This window comes from Emys orbicularis, chromosome 7 (genome assembly GCF_028017835.1).
Source record: "Emys orbicularis isolate rEmyOrb1 chromosome 7, rEmyOrb1.hap1, whole genome shotgun sequence".
In the NCBI taxonomy this organism is placed as follows: domain Eukaryota; kingdom Metazoa; phylum Chordata; order Testudines; family Emydidae; genus Emys; species Emys orbicularis.
Window position 1 is genome coordinate 94,560,316 of NC_088689.1, and position 16,512 is coordinate 94,576,827.

The window sequence follows — 16,512 nt, forward strand, 5'->3', positions numbered from 1 at the left end:
GCAACACTTGGTTCTGAATCACTTTTTTTTTTAATAGGTTACGTTTTTATTATGCATGTAAAATTGTCATGGGATTTGGTGAAAAAGGAAGCTTAACTTGTATTCAGCAAGCAGCATGTTTTCAAGGCAATTGAAGATAAGGACTGTCCAGGAGGCAGGCCTCCACTGAGCAGATAAGTAAAACCAATATTGATCACACTAATTCAAATTGTTGTATTTAGTAACAGCAAGCCCTTAAGCTTGCAGAAGTCAAATAAATTGTTTGGCTGAGTAAAAATCCACAGTTTTATTTGCTGCTTCCTTTAAGTGCCTTTATAACCGTGCCTAAAACTACCATTATTAGAAGGACAAATACTTCTAGACTATTGTGCTGATGCCACTGTGTTTGGGCTTAGCGCTGGCTGAAGTGGAAGGAGGAGCTGACTGTCCATGGTGATGCTGAGCATGTTGGGAATGAGAAGAGTGCCCAGGATGAGGAGGGGGCAATGGAGGATGGGAATGTTGTGAATGAGGGTGCTGCATGTAAGAAGAATGCGCCGCATGCTGGGAATGAGGCACATGTGGGTGGTACTGGTGCGTGTGCTGGATGTGCTGTGGAGGATGATAGTGGTGATGGTGATGATAAGGGGGTGGGTTCTGCTGCATGTGACAGTACTGTGAATGGTGAGTGTGCACTTGTGCCTGCGTCTGCCCCTCAGCTGGCCCTGCATGGTGCATGGCAGAAGGATGCTGAGAGTGTTGCTGATGCGGGATTACAGGTGGGTGCTGAGGCTGCTGCGATGGGCCAGATGGTGGATGGCCTTGGGAAGGTGGCTTCCCCCTTTTACTACCAAATAAGGAACCTAGGAGTGAGGAAGAGTTAGGCATAGTCTGGTGAGGGCGAGATGGACACTCTCGGGTTGATGTAGCTCTTCGGCGCATGTGAGGACTGCTAATGATGGACCCCTAAAAGAAATTAATAGAAATGAAAATTAAAAAAAAATCTTAAAATATGTTTAAAAGAAAGTTCACACTGATCCATCAAGTCTTCCTTACATGCTCACATGGGCTGACTATGTTAAGCGTTATAGGAGAATTTCTCTCTCTGACAGTTTCTCTCTTCAAGCTACAGTTGAGGCAATCATGCCCTTCTTGGAATGCTTATAAACATTAATAGCCATTATCTGGTTTCTCTTTCAATACTTTTATTGTAAAACTTGATACTTAAATTAAGAGAAATGTCACTGAAAGATAACATTATACCTGGGAATTTGTTTTAAAGAAAAAATGCATTTTAAAATACCAGTCACATTTTTCTTAAAATAAAAAAACTACATTAAATTAAACTGAAATGAACACACAGTAACAAATGTTACAGTTACCATTCCAATTTCATAATAGATTTTTTTAAAATTTAAAAATAGTTTTTTTCTTATTGTAAACCACGGTAGGGAAGGGTTGTGCTGCTTCATAAACCTAGCTCTATATTATATGTTAGATTGCAACAGTACTTCTACAACTCATTTCAATAAGATTTCTATGTGGTGATTTTCTTCTGACCTATGGCCCTATGTTTCCTACTGTTTAGCCTTGAATGGTCTATTTAGTCTTTGGAGTTTTTTTGGTTTTGTTTTTTTTAAAGACAATTAGGGACAAAGCAGTACGTAAGCATACTGTGCTAGATTTAGACTGCAATCTACCTAACACAAACACACATACACACACACAAAATAAATAAATCTGCAAGCTGAATTCAACGACATGAACAGTATATATAAATGGTTTGAAGATGAATGAAATCTCATGAAATCCACATTGAATTCATCTGTCTTATTCATTTTCTCCTCCCATGCCCTATCTGTGCAATTCCATGGTATCATGACTGCATACATTTAGCAATTTAACTAGAAAATAAGCAATGGGAATGGCTGAGCATGAAAGTCAATAGTTTTAGCTAGATATCAAACAGCATAGAACAGTGTACTGTGTAACGAAGTGCAAGTGGGCCTTCAGGCTGGGATCAGACCAAAATGGTGGCAAAAAGGACACATCATGTTCATTTAACCATGCTTGCAGGAACAGAGGGAACAAGGTTAGCTGAAACCAAAAATGGTGCTTGGTCTAAAACAAGCCATAAGTGTTTTTTAAGCTGGAATAATACAAAGTGAGTAGCCTACGCATGCATTTTATCTGAGGCAGGCAGTTATATGTTAGAAGAAAGAGAGCAAAAAAATATGTATATAAAAGAAAGGTTTGAAATGCACATCACATCCAGCTAGACATCAGTAACTTCCTACTTACTTCCATATTGCTGTCTAGCGATCCTGCACTGCTGCGACGCCCACGCTTGCCTGCCCAGGACATGCAATACCATAGATTAGAGACTGAGACAAGACCTGGGTGAGAAATATTCGCTTCCCTGAATTACTACAGGAGCCTCTAAATGCAACTAGAGGGGTTTTTATAGGGTACATTAGACTGGTATAGTAGCTACTAAGGCAGAAACTTAAAGTTTAAGGCCATAATTAAATTAAGTTTCTGTACCTAGATGTATCCTATAAAGGAAGATCCTTTTGTTTTGAAGCAACTTGTCATAATTACTGTGGGGTTTTTTTTTAAATCTTAAAATATGTATATTTTAGTCTCTACATTTAGCAGTGGGGTCATAATATTCACTGTTGGCTAGAGTTTTAAATTGCTTAATTTCCTAGAAGCAAATTTTCAAAAATGTCCATAAATCTGTTTTCCTCAAACAGTGTTGTGGGTGGTGGTGTTTTTTTTTTTTTTTTTTGAATTATGGGGAACATTCTGGATTTCAGTGGAGAGGGGAAATGGAAAATCTCTCTCATTCTTTGAATGTTTTATTTTGAACCTCAATGGATTTCATATAATCTTCTTTCATGATGATTAAAAAGAAAACTAAACTTAATTTTTAATCATTAAAACTTAAATGTAGCATTGTATTATGGCTAGATTTTGTTTGTCTAGCTGTGCAGTGCTTTACATTTAGGTATTAAGGTTGACATAAAGTAGTCTCAGTTTTAGTAGTTGGGCCGAATTTTCCTAAGGTGGACACCAAAGTTAGTTGCCCAAACCTTACATGTGGAACCCTCAGTTGGCTTCTAAATACTGATTTTAGGAAGCTAAGTGCCAAAATACAGGATGCCCAAATATAAGATTATGCACCCAGATTTCATAACTAGGCTGCCCAGCTAATTCATCAGAGATAATATGTGTGCCTACACAGAATAGTATCAGGGGATAGCCATGTTAGTCTGTATCCACAAAAACAACAAGGAGTCCGGTGGCACCTTAAAGACTAACAGATTTATTTGGGCATAAGCTTTTGTGGGTAAAAAACCCACTTCTTCAGATTCATGGAGTGAAAATTACAGATGCAGGCATTATTATACTGACACATGAAGAGAAGGGAGTTACCTTACTAGTTTAGAACCAGTGTTGACAGGGCCAATTCAACCAGGGTGGATGTAGTCCACTCCCAATAACTGATGAGGAGGTGTCAATACCAGGAGAGGGAAAGTTGCTTTTGTAGTGGAGCCAGCCACTCCCAGTCCCTACTCAAGCCCAAATTAATGGTGTTAAATTTGCAAATGAATTTTAGTTCTGCGGTTTCTCTTTGAAGTCTGTTCTTGAAGTTTTTTTGTTCAATTATGGCTACTTTTAAATCTGTTATAGAATGTCCAGGGAGATTGAAGTGTTCTCCTACTGGCTTTTGTATGTTACCATTCCTGATGTCCGATTTGTGTCCATTTATTCTTTTGCGTAGAGACTGTCTGGTTTGGCCAATGTATATGGCAGAGGGGCATTGCTGGTGCATGATGGCATATATCACATTGGTAGATGAGCAGGTGAACGAGTCTCTGATGGTGTGGATGATGTGGTTGGGTCCTCTGATGGTGTCGCTAGAGTAGATATGGGGACACAGTAGGCAACGAGGTTTGTTACAGGGATTGGTTCCTAGGTTAGTGTTTCTGTGGTGTGGTGTGTAGTTGCTGGTGAGTATTTGCTTCAGGTTGGGGAGGCTGTCTGTAAGCGAGGACTGGCCTGCCTCCCAAGGTCTGTGAGAGTGAAGGATCGTTTTCTAGGATAGGTTGTAGATCGTTGATGATGTGCTGGAGAGGTTTTAGCTGGGGGCTGTATGTGATGGCCAGTGGTGTTCTGTTATTTTCCTTGTTGGGCCTGTCCTGTAGTAAGTGACTTCTGGGTACCCGCCTCGCTCTGTCAATCTGTTACCTCACTTTCCCAAGTGGGTATTGTAGCTTTAAGAATGCTTGATAAAGATCTTGTAGGTGTTTGTCTCTGTTTGAGGGATTGGAGCAAATTCAGTTGTATCTTAGGGCTTGGCTTCAAAACAGACTTCAAAGAGAAACTGCAGAACTAAAATTCATTTGCAAATTTAACACCATCAATTTGGGCTTGAGTAGGGACTGGGAGTGGCTGGCTCACTACAAAAGCAACTTTCCCTCTCCTGGAATTGACACCTCCTCATCAATTATTGGGAGTGGACTACATCCACCCTGACTGAATTGGCCCTGTCATCACTGGTTCTAAACTTGTAAGGTAACTTCCTTCTCTTCATGTGTCAGTATAATAATGCCTGCATCTGTAATTTTCACTCCATGCATCTGAAGAAGTGGGTTTTTTACGCACAAAAGCTTATGCCCAAACAAATCTGTTAGTCTTTAAGGTGCCATCGGACTCGTTATTTACATAGAATAGTTATTTTTATTGAATTTAACTTGTTGGATATTAAACTAACAAATGTAAGAATGTTCTGTTTAGGGGATGATCAAACAAAGCTAACATCATCAGGATGAGAAGTGGTCAGCTTCTCCACACATCTCCAAAAGCCACATGCATTCCTTATTTCTCTCTCTTGATGCCCCACCACTTTTCTTAAAGGCCCAGTGTCACAGCAAACCTCCCTTCTGTATCGGAAGGCTTGATACAGTTCTCTTCAGAGCCTGCCATTGCTGCTCCAAAGAGTGTTGCTGGAGAGGGATGAGATATTCCCTTCCCCCTTGCTATGGCTAAGGGTCCTTCTTTTGCAACTACTCAAAGTTCTCAACATAAACCCTTTAAACTGAGATTGTGTGTTTGCAGATGAGTAATTCCTTTGGAAGAGCTCTTTGCCAAATCTTTGGGTACATTCTTTACTGCAGTTTTAGCTTGCTCGAAAACATGACTATACTGTATTGTGCACCATGACAGAGAAGCGGTTTTGATTATCTTAGAATTCTTATTGCCTAGTCAGGGGGTGAATTTTGCTCTTTGTTTATTGGTAGTAATGGTGCTGGTTGTGAGAGTCAAATCACTCCTGTTAGCCAATCGACAATCCTGAAGGAAGATACCCATCTCCCCATTCAATGGTGAATATTATGCTGGCATAGGTGAATAAAAGTGGCCAGAGATGAAGGAACATAGAAAAACCTAAGGTCTCCCACTGAAGGTAAAGCAGGAGTGAAAACGTTCAGATATCACAGTGATGAATGCAGTATATTTGGACAGACGGGTGAGCATCTGTCTATGTACCTAAGATGACTGTGGGCAAAGGAATACTAGCAGAAAAAAGTGAAATCATATTTGTGACATCTATAATAATCCTCATATGATCACAGCTAGTACTGTACAGTAAAGAGCCCTCTGGTAAATTCTTCTAAGAGGAAAGACGTAGTTTCTAAAAAACAAAGTGAAACAGGTTCACTATGGACTGTAGACAGACAATCAGAAATGGAAATGACCTATTAGATCCTACAGAGTATTCTCCTTGCCAATGTAGGATCATTTTATTACAAACTATTCTTCAGTGCTACATCCATCCCAGCTTAAAATGTGTTCTTTGAGCTGCAGTCTTCAAAAGGCATTGCAGGGAAATGGTAAGTCCAGGATAGAAGGAGCTTATTCAGCTGTTCTGTATAGCATAATCCTACACTAGAATGATTATTAGCTGCTGTGCTATAAAACCAGGTGGTGTTTACCAAATTTATGACTAATTGTGCTCAGCAAGTTGTTTTTTACTTTAAATATTTTTGAAGGTCGTTATACAACACAGTTTCTCATTCCTCTCTTTGTAAAATTAAATTCCAGCTCTCTTTCCTCTCCTTCGAAAGTTATCTTGTTGTTCCCTTAACCAATTCACAGCTGTCGTGGTTGGTAATGGACTGGGATAGGTTGTATGCTGCTACAGAGTAAGCATCACTAAGGTGCACTACTGCAACACACCTCCACATGTACAAACAAGGTCACTTTAAACTTGATAAACTTGAAACAGTTAGAAATTAGAATATCCTTACAGAGACTTGCAAATTCTGTGAGCTCTTACAGGGAATCATGAATGAAAATCCATCGTGTCCTTGCAGAAATTGACCTTACAGATATGCAGAATGTTATAGGAAATGTTAAATATTTCAGTTGTCACTACTGTACTGTACTTCTTGGGTCTATCTGCTCTATGCCAATGAGAGGCATACTGAGATCAAGGGCACTTCTTGTGATTCAGTTTGTGATTCTTGGCTAAAATAGTTTGGAAAAGGATTCAAATTATGTTTTTAGTAAAGCAAACTATTTTAACAGCCATCTACCAAATAATGAGTCACTGTACTAGCTTCAGCATGTTGTGAAAGTGGTATTCATGAAAGTGGAACCTGTTGCCATCCACCCTGATTGAATTGGCCTCGTTAGCACTGACCCCTGACTTGGTAAGGCAACGCCCATCTTTTCATGTGCTGTATATTTATACCTGCCTACTGTATTTTTCACTCCATGCCTTTGATGAAGTGGGTTATAGCCCACGAAAGCTTATGCCAAAATAAATGTGTTAGTCTCTAAGGTGCCACAAGGACTCCGTGTTGTTTTTGTTGTCACCTAGTTATCCAGAGGCCAGGCCTGACAGAAACAGAGGTAGTTCAAAATGCCCAATACTACCTCACCGATGTGCCTCAATCATAATCTGGAAGGACCACTTCTATGGGTCTTTTAATCCTGTCTTTTGGTTGAGGCATGCAATTATGGTCTTGACCACTTGTGATCATTAAAAACCTCCTGGCTCTCTTCACATGAGGAGCGTTATCCTTGGCACATTGGTCAAATTCAGTGCAGGATGTAATTACATAGAGCAGAGAAGTGAATAATTTCCCCTCTATAAACCAGTGTAGTGGTGTTGGTGGTGGCTATATTTCAGGGTGAATGTGTGGGTGATCTCTGCATATATATATATATATATATATATATATATATATATATATATATATATATATATATATATATATATATATATGATTTATTTTGCAGAATGTTTTGGGTATTTACATAAACACAAGGTTCCGGATTTTTTCATAAGAATCCACTTGGTTAAAAATGGGGTATATGATGGGAATCAATAGAAGCAGGCTATGGTACATACATCCAGAGACATGTACCATGCCAGGCATCACTAACATTCAATGGAGGCAGAAGGAAGATGACAATGGTAGCAAGGAAAGAGGAAAATTGTGGCATTCAGGTCCGGTATCTCCCCTACACCACTTTCTCTGTGGGAGCAGATTCAACCTTTCTACTCCCCTGGAGATCTTGACTGCTAAGGCAGGAGAAGAGCTCTAATGTCTCATACCCCAAATAGCATTCGTTTGCCTCCTTCCACCTCAGCCCAAGGGAGAAGAGTGAGTAGAGAGAAATTTTTAATCTCCCCCAGTATCATGTGGATGAGAGCCTGAACCATTCCCTTGAAGACTCCTCCTACTGGTGAGTAAGGGTTCTGCAGCTGCATGAAGTCTGCTTCTGTATATGGAACATATGGGGTAGTGAAGATCCCCGCAGTCTTTCCCCAGAGAGTAAACTCTGGGCAAGAGGAAAATTGGAAAATACTACAAAGGATTAATAAAAAACATCATATATTGGGTTCATGGGCAGGAACAGTGTAAAAAAAAAAAAAAGACAACCAATGAAGCTTGGGGAAATATACAAGAAGCACAGGGACTATTTTTATACTTGGGCTATATTTTACTGTTTCTGGCCCTTAATGCTAGTCAATACTCATATTATTACAGTATAAGTATTGGGGATATTTGCTGAGACTACCAGAAACAGTGCCCGCTTGCAGCTGTAGTAACAATAGCCTTGCACTTCTGTAGCACTGTCTCAAAGCATGTTACCCACAGGAGAGCATCAAACTTCACCACACCTCTGGAAGGAAAAAGACAGTTACCTTTTCCGTAACTGGTGTTCTTCGAGATGTGTTGCTCATGTCTATTCCACAATAGGTGTGCGTGCTCGCCATGTGCACTGGTGCCGGAAGTTTTTCCCCTAGCAGTACCCGTAGGGGGGGAGCGCCCCCGCGACCCTGGAGTGGCGCCTGCCTGGCGCGGTATAAGGGGAGCTGTGCGCTCCGCCCACCCTCAGTTCCTTCTTGCCAGACAACTCCAACAGAGGGGAAGGAGGGTGGGATGTGGAATAGACATGAACAACACATCTCGAAGAACACCAGTTACGGAAAAGGTAACTGTCTTTTCTTCTTCGAGTGACTGTTCATGTGTATTCCACAATAGGGGATTTCAAGCTATATCTGTTGGAGGTGGGTAGGAGTTCACAAGTTCCCAGGATGGAGGACAGCCCTGCTGAACCTGGCGTCATCCCTAGTCTGGGGGACAATCGCATAGTGCGAGGTGAACGTGTGAACCAAAAACCACGTGGCGGCCCTACAGATGTCCTGGATGGGGACATGGGCCACGAAGGCAGCCAACGAGGCCTGCGCCCGAGTCAAATGTGGCCTCACAATGGGTGGCGGGGGGACACGCGCCAGCGCATAACAGGAACGGATGCACGAAGCGATCCAATTGGAAAGCCGCGGAGTGGAAATCGGTTAGCCCCTCGCGCGCTCGGCCAAGGAGACGAACAGCTGCGAGGACTTTCTGAACGGCTTAGTCCGCTCGAGGTAGAAAGCCAGAGTCCGCCGCACATTGAGCGTGTGGAGACAACGCTCCTCAGTGGACGCATGAGGCTTGGGGCAGAGGACCAGTAGAAAAATGTCCTGACCCATACGGTAGGCGGAGACCACCTTCAGGAGGAACGCGGGGTGTGGGCGGAGCTGGACCTTTTCCTTATGAAAGACCATGTACGGTGGCTCAGAGGTCAGGGCCCTGAGCTCTGAGACTCGCCTGGCTGACATGATTGCAACCAGGAAGGCCACCTTCCACGAGAGGTGAGACCAGGAGCACGTGGCCAGTGGTTCAAATGGGGGCCCCATGAGATGAGCCAACACGAGGTTTAGGTCCCACTGTGGGACCACGGGTCTAGAATATGGAAAAAGATCGTCCAAACCCTTAAGGAACCGGCCAGTCATAGCATGGGAAAATACCGTGTGCTCTTGCACTGGTGGATGGAAGGCCAATATGGCTGCCAGGTGCACCTTGACTGATGAGGGCGCCAGGCCCTGGGGCCTCAAGTGGAGGAGGTAATCAAGGATAAGCTGGATCGGTGTGGTCACCAGGGAGACACCCTGGTCCGCTGCCCGCCTAGAAAACCGGGACCACTCCGCCAAATAAGCGCAACGAGTGGAGGGCAGTCTACTTTTGAGGAGGACGCGCTGAACCTGCTCTGACCACGTTCTTTCCTCTCCACCTAACCACTGAGCAGCCACGCCATGAGGTGAAGAGCCGCTAGGTTGGGATGGAGGAGGCAGCCCTGGTCCTGAGAGACCAGGTCCAGGCGGAGCGGCAATGGCCATGGCGGAGCTACCGCCAGGCCCGTGGAGGGTCCCGTACCAATGCTGCCTGGGCCACGCCGGGGCAATCAGGAGGACCCGCGCCTTGTCCGACTTTATCTTCTCCAGGACCCTGCTGATTAGAGGGAACGGGGGAAAGGCGTAAAGAAGCCGGCCTGACCAAGACAGGAGAAAGGCATCAGAGATAGCGCCCCTCCCCAGGCCCCCATGGAGCAGAACCGGGGGCATCACCGGTTCTGCTGAGTCGCAAATAGGTCCACCTGGGGAGTTCCCCACCTTCGGAAGAGCCAGTGGGCCACTTCCGGGTGGAGGGACCACTCATGTTGCGAGGAAAAGTCCCTGCTCAAGCGATCCGCCCTCTCATTCCGGGTGCCCAGTGGGTGGAAGGCCTTCAGGTGGATGTCGTGGGCTATACAAAAGTCCCAAAGCCTGAGGGCTTTGCAGCAGAGGGCAGAGGATTGGTCCCCGCCTTGCCGGTTGATATAGAACATCCAGGCCGTGTTGTCCATGAGGACCCTGACTACCTGGCCCTCCAGGTGTAAGCGGAGGCCATACATGCCAGTCGCACCATCCTGAGCTCCTTGACGTTTAGGGTCAGGTCTTGAGCCGACCTCAGGCCTTGGGTCTGAAAGTTCCCCACATGGGCCCCCCAACCCAGGTCTGACACATCGGACACCAGCTCCAGTGTCGGGGCCCTGTCCTGAATGGGACCCCTTGGAGCATGTTGTTTGGGGCGGACTACCACCATAGGGAGGCGATCACAGAGTCTGGTACGGTGAGGACCTTGTCCATCCTGTCCGTGGCCTGGGAGAACTTTGAGGCCAACCAGAGCTGGAGGGGCCTCATCCTGAGTCTGGCATGACGGACCATGTACGTGCACGCCGACATGTGACCCAAGAGTTGCAGGCAAACCCTGGCAGTTGTCACCGGGAACCTTGTGACCGAGTCGATCAGACCTTTCAGTGTCTCGAATCTGTCTGGCGGAGAGAGGCCATGGCCGACACTGCATCCAGGAGCGCCCCGATAAACTCTATGCATTGAACCGGGACTAACGTGGACTTGGTGCTGTTTACCAACAGGCCCAAGGCAGTGCACGTGGATAGGAGGAGCACCACGTGACCCCTCACCTGCGACTGGGAGGTACCCTTGACAAGCCAATCATCCAGATAGGGAAATATCTGGACCCCCTGGCGCCTGAGGTAGGCCACTACCACCGACATGCATTTTGTAAACACCCTGCGGGCAGTGGACAGACCAAACGGGAGGACAGTGAATTGGTAGTGATTCTGTCCCACCAAGAAACGGAGGAAGCACCTGTGCCCCTCGAATATGTGGATGTGGAAGTACGCGTCCTGCAGATCGAGGGCAGCGTACCAGTCCCCGGGATCCAGGGAGGGGATGATGGAGGCCAGGGAGACCATGTGGAATTTGAGCTTCACCATGTACTGGTTCAGACCTCGGAAGTCCAGGATGGGCCTGAGCCCCCCTTTGGCCTTCGGGATAAGGAAATAACGGGAGTATTACCCCTTGCCCATGAACTCCTCGGGCACCGCCTCTATCGCTCCTAGTCCTAGGAGCCACCCCACCTCCAGCTCGAGCAGAGCTTCATGCGAGGGGTCCCCCAAGAGGGATGGGAGCAGGGGGTGGTTGGGTGGGGAGGAAGTAAACTGGAGGGTGTAACCCCGGGAGATGGTGTTGAGGACCCTTCGGTCGGAGGTCAACCGCGACCCCTGTGGAAGGAAAGCACACAACCGGTTGGAGAAGGGAAGCTTTATTGGGGTGGATCTCTGATGAGGACTGGAGGGATGCCCCTGAGCGTCCCGTCAAAAATGCGTTTTCCCTGCCTGCTTGCCCTTGGAGGACCCAGGCTGGGGGGCAGGTCAAGACTGCCTCTAAGGGCGTCTCTTATAGTCCCACTGCTTCTTATGGGCGGCCTCGTACTTCGGGAGGGCAGCCTGGGCGGGAATCTGCTGCAGCTTAAACTTAGGTTTTGCCGGAGCCAGGACATAGAGGCCCAGAGTCTGGAGGGTCGTGCGGGAGTCTTTCATGCCATGCAGCCTTGTATCTGTTTCCTCTGCAAACAGCGCTTTCCCATCAAATGGGAGATCCTGCATGGAAGACTGCGCCTCGCTGGACAGCCCATAGAGCGGGAGCCATGACGCCTGTCATGGACACTGCGGAGGCCATTGATCGTGTGGCCGTGTCCGCAGCATCCGAGGCTGCCTGCAGGGATGTCCTAGCGGCCGTTGCCCCTTCCTCCACTAGCGCCTTGAACTCCTTCCTATCGCGCTCCTGGAGAGAGTCCTCAAACTTAGTCAGAGAACCCCACAGATTGAATTCATACCGGCCCAGGAGAGCCTGGTGGTTCGCCACTCGTAACTGGAAGCTCGAAGATGAATAAATTTTCCTTCCGAAAGAGTCCAGTCTCTGAGAGTCTTTGTTCTTTGGGGTCGGGGCTGGCTGACCCTGCCGTTCCCTGTGGTTGACCACCTCGACCACCAGGGAGTTGGGCGCCGGGTGGGTATACAAGTACTCATGCCCCTTAGTGGGTACAATGTACTTGCGTTCCTCCTTTTTAGAGATGGGGACCAATGAGGCCAGTGTTTGCCACAGGGCATTTGAAATCTTAGCCACCCCTTCATGGAGAGGCAAGGCCACCCTACCCGGTGCCGATGGGGACAATACGTTAAACAGGGAGTCCAAGGGTTCCTCCATCTCCTCTGCCTGGAGGTGTAGGCTTGCTGCCAGCCTCTTTAAGAGTTCTTGGTGGGCCCTGAAGTCCTCCTGTGGGACGGAGGGGGGCGGGGCCGCAATCGCCTCCTCCGGGCAGGGCAAAGAGGCCGTGCGGTGCTCTGGGTGTCGACCGACACCGAAGGGTTCACCACCTGGTCGGACTCCAGGCACGGTGCAGAGGACATACGTCCCACTGACTCCTTTCTCAGGGGTCTGGAAAGCGGGGCCGACAGTGCTTCCAAAGCTCTGACCACAGAGCGAGATCCCACTGGGGGCTCTGCCGGAGGCCACGGTGCCCACTGGTACCATTGGGCCAGCCATGACGCTCGGTGCCACTGCACCTGCTGTGGCACTGGTGGGGCCAGCTGTCCAGGTTGTTTGGCATGGCCCATCGAAGGACTGCCATGAATGGAGACCCGGCTGGTGTAAGATCTGCTGCTGTCTCTGGACTGGGAGGAGCAGCAGTGCCGGGATCTACGATGGCCACGGGACCATGATCTTGACGTGGAGGACCGGTACCGACAGTAATAGCTGCTCCGCGAACGGCCTCGATGGGCAGACCCGTGATGGCGAGACACCGGTGATCAACACCGGGGGCTGTGATGTCTTGGCGGAGACTTGGAGCGGGAGTCCAAGCGGGAACGGCATCGACGACCATGCCGTGACCGACTGCGGTACCCTCTCCGAGACGAGGACCGACGGTGACGCCCGCCGCGGTCCCGTCGATATGTCCCGGGGCGCCTGGAGGGCTTCAGGCATGGACGGCATCCGAAGGGGCCAGGCTACTCCGCTCAACTTAAGTCGGAGGCCTGGGGCCCGGTGGGGATTGAGGACTGCCCGACATGGGCCTAGCCTCTGTCCCAGACTTCCCTCGGTGCCGCTGCGAAGAGGGAGTCTTCCTGGTCCTCTTGGCGTGCCCGGAGGACGGAGAGCGGTGCCGGCTGGTTGATGGCACCGGAGGGTTGCCACGTACTGACGCCGCAGTACCGGGTACTGGTTCGGAGTGGCGTGCCGGGGTCGGGGTCAGCGCCGACTCCATCAGGATGGCCTGGAGCCTAATGTCCCTTTCTCTTTTGGTCCGAGGCTTAAACGACTTGCAAATCTTGCACCTTTCGCTGATATGGGTTTCTCCCCAAAAGCGCAAACAGTCTGCGTGCAGGTCACTTCTTGGCATAGAACGCCTACAACAGCTGCATGACTTAAACCCCAGGGCACAGGGCATGCCCTGGCCCGGGCTCACTGACTAACTAAACTAACTAAACAGCTAACTAACTACAGGTACTAACACTGAACGAACGAACAGTTCTGGGGACGAGCTACAACAACGCTGGAGCAGAGCAGTTCCGACGCACCTTCACTGGCGGCAAGAAGGAACTGAGGGTGGGGGGAGCGCGCAGTTCCCCTTATACCGCGCCAGGCAGGCGCCACTCCAGGGGTCGTGGGGGCACTCCCCCCCCTATGGGTACTGCTAGGGGGAAAACTTCCAGCACCGGTGCACGTGGTGAGCACGCACACCTATTGTGGAATACACATGAGCAATCACTCGAAGAAGAAATAAATATTTGTCCCCATTTTACACATTGATATGGTGAGGCATAAAGAGGTTAGGGTCCTGATTTCCAAAGATGCTAAGCACTCCCAACTCCATAGGAAGTAACTGGGAAGTACAAGTGCTCAGCACTTCTGAAAATCAGGTTGTGACTTGCTTGAAGTCACCCAGGAAATCTGGGGCAGATATAGAATCAGAAACCCACATATTCCTCCCAGTCCTGTCTTTTAATCACAAAACCCCTGTTCCCCCATTAATAATTGTGATGGGGTAGTTTTCATCTTTCATATCTATGTCTAGGCCCATTTCAATATCATAAATGGAAGAAAGCTTTGGAATTGTCTAAAGTTCTCTTAGCGTTTGGCACAATCCATTCCTTTTCTAGTTGCGTTTTGTTTTCTTCTAACATTTTACACATGAATTTGGAATTCTACATTCTAGGGTAAATAAATATGTTTTTTCTTGACTAATTTTCAGTGGACAGAGCTAATCACTGACAGTTCAGTTATGAGCAACAAAAATGCTCACATTTGAAAAAGGATGAAGTATTAAATGCTTTTGACTCATTTACGTTTTGTAACACAGCTGGCTGCCAGTTCCCATTTCTACTTTTTATTCCATGGCAGCAGATGTCAGATCAGAGAGAACAAGATAAGGGTTATTAAATACTAACCTTAAAACCCCCAAAGCCCTCATTCACTTAATTTTTGCAAATACAACTTATGTTTTCATGGAAAAATGAATAGAAAAATAGCTAGCAGCAAAGAGTACCTGGTCAATATCAGATATTGTTTCCCTTTTGGGGAATTGAAGTATTGCTCTCCAAAAACCAATTTCAGCTTTTAGGAGGTGAAAGGGTCCAAAAATCTTTTTTCTCTTTAGATTTGAGAGACTAGTTTATTTTTTTCTTTTCAAGCATGGAAAACATTTTAAAGGCACTTTTCCCTACTACTATTCCTCTGTGATAGGTATAATGACTTCTGGCAAGGGGAAATTAGCTAATGTTTTTCAAACCACAGCTTCATCAGAAACCTGCACAGCCAAAACTTTCTTTACAGAATCAGATTCCCCTTTCACAGAACCATATTTTCAGAGTGCTTTCAAAAACACCTCTGCCGTGTTCCTTAGGAAATTATGCACTGAACTCTGTGCATATGCAATTACTCAGTTTGCACATGTAAAACTGGATTTTTGCCGAAACAATTAAGGAAACCCTTTAAAAATCCAGCCCATAATCCCCATTTTCTAAACAAACACACATACACACACAGTACACCCAGATCCTCTTTCTTTATCATCCTATATTTCATGCCATGGCAGTACAAACATCAGGAATTAGGATGAACTAATTTCAGCCCACCTTTTTCAGAAGTTATTTGTATATCTGCTGCTTTGGTACAGTCATTGAGCCACACTGCCTCTGCTAACTGGTAAATTTTTCTTTGATTTTTCTAAGGGTCATCTGTTCCATACTAAAACAAAGTGAATCCCCCCAAGCAAGCTAAACTTAGGAGGTACTTGTAAACTCACTACAGTGATTCTGATACATCACAGAAATAGTAGTATATACCCAGGGATTGAAAATGGTGTTTTATTAGCCTAAAACAGGTGACAGGTGTGTAATTTTTCAAGGTAATTGCACTGCACAAGACCAAACAGAAGCTCTCCATAACTGTCAGTGGGTAAATATTAAAATTAAGTTTAGTTGGGTTTAACAAATTCGTCGATAAACCCTCAAGTCTGTAAATGATTTCTACTTTCTATCATGGAAAAAGACCACTTTCAGTAATGAGCATGCCAACAGCGGGCATGCAGTTTTGAAATATGAAAGTTTTCATGATCAAGAGGAATTCATCTTGTTATTGCACATAACCCTCTAAAGGGATTTATGTACATGGAAATATTTGGAAGACTGTGATGGAAAATTCCTATGGGATGAAAAGAGTTAATCAGGAACCACGCAAATTGGTTTGTATAGCCATGAAACTCCCACATCCAGTAACATGGCTGTTCTCATTCTAAAAGAACTTAAAATAAAACAAAAACAAAAGATGATGAAGGTATCCGTACAGCTTAGATTTAATAACAATGAGGACTTGGGCTTGGATCCAACCCCCACTGAAGTCAATGGAAAGACTCTCACTGACTTGAAGTGGGCTTTGGATCAGGCCCCATGTCTTTTAATGAGGCAGATGGGTATAGATGGATATAAACAGAGAGTAAACACAAGTGATAATAGGGGTGTGTGTGTATGTGTATGTATACATATATATACATACATACACACACATACACACAAACACACACACGCTACATATTCAATTTACCAGTGTTTTATTTACTGCAGCACAAATTGTTCGCTTTGATATTACAAGGAAAGGCTAACCGGGGTTAACTATTCAAGATATACACAGTATTACAAAATTATGCCTCCACTGTAGATCATACAGCATTTAAAAAAAAAATCAAAATAAATAATACAGGCGGATAAAACTTTTTTTTTTTTTTAATT

The 16,512-nt window shown here is 46.1% G+C and overlaps 1 protein-coding gene across 1 annotated transcript in view; it reads right to left on the bottom strand.

The window, feature by feature from the left end:
• Window positions 1–357: 357 nt before the first annotated feature.
• The window catches only part of IQSEC1 (IQ motif and Sec7 domain ArfGEF 1), a 685,037-nt gene continuing 668,882 nt past the window's right edge, over window positions 358–16,512 (bottom strand). Inside the window, exons 16-17 of the mRNA XM_065408003.1 lie at window positions 2,281–2,330; window positions 358–945 (exon numbers count right to left, since the gene is read on the bottom strand). Coding sequence (XP_065264075.1) covers window positions 358–945; window positions 2,281–2,330 — 638 coding nt within the window. The remainder of the gene's footprint in view (window positions 946–2,280; window positions 2,331–16,512) is intronic.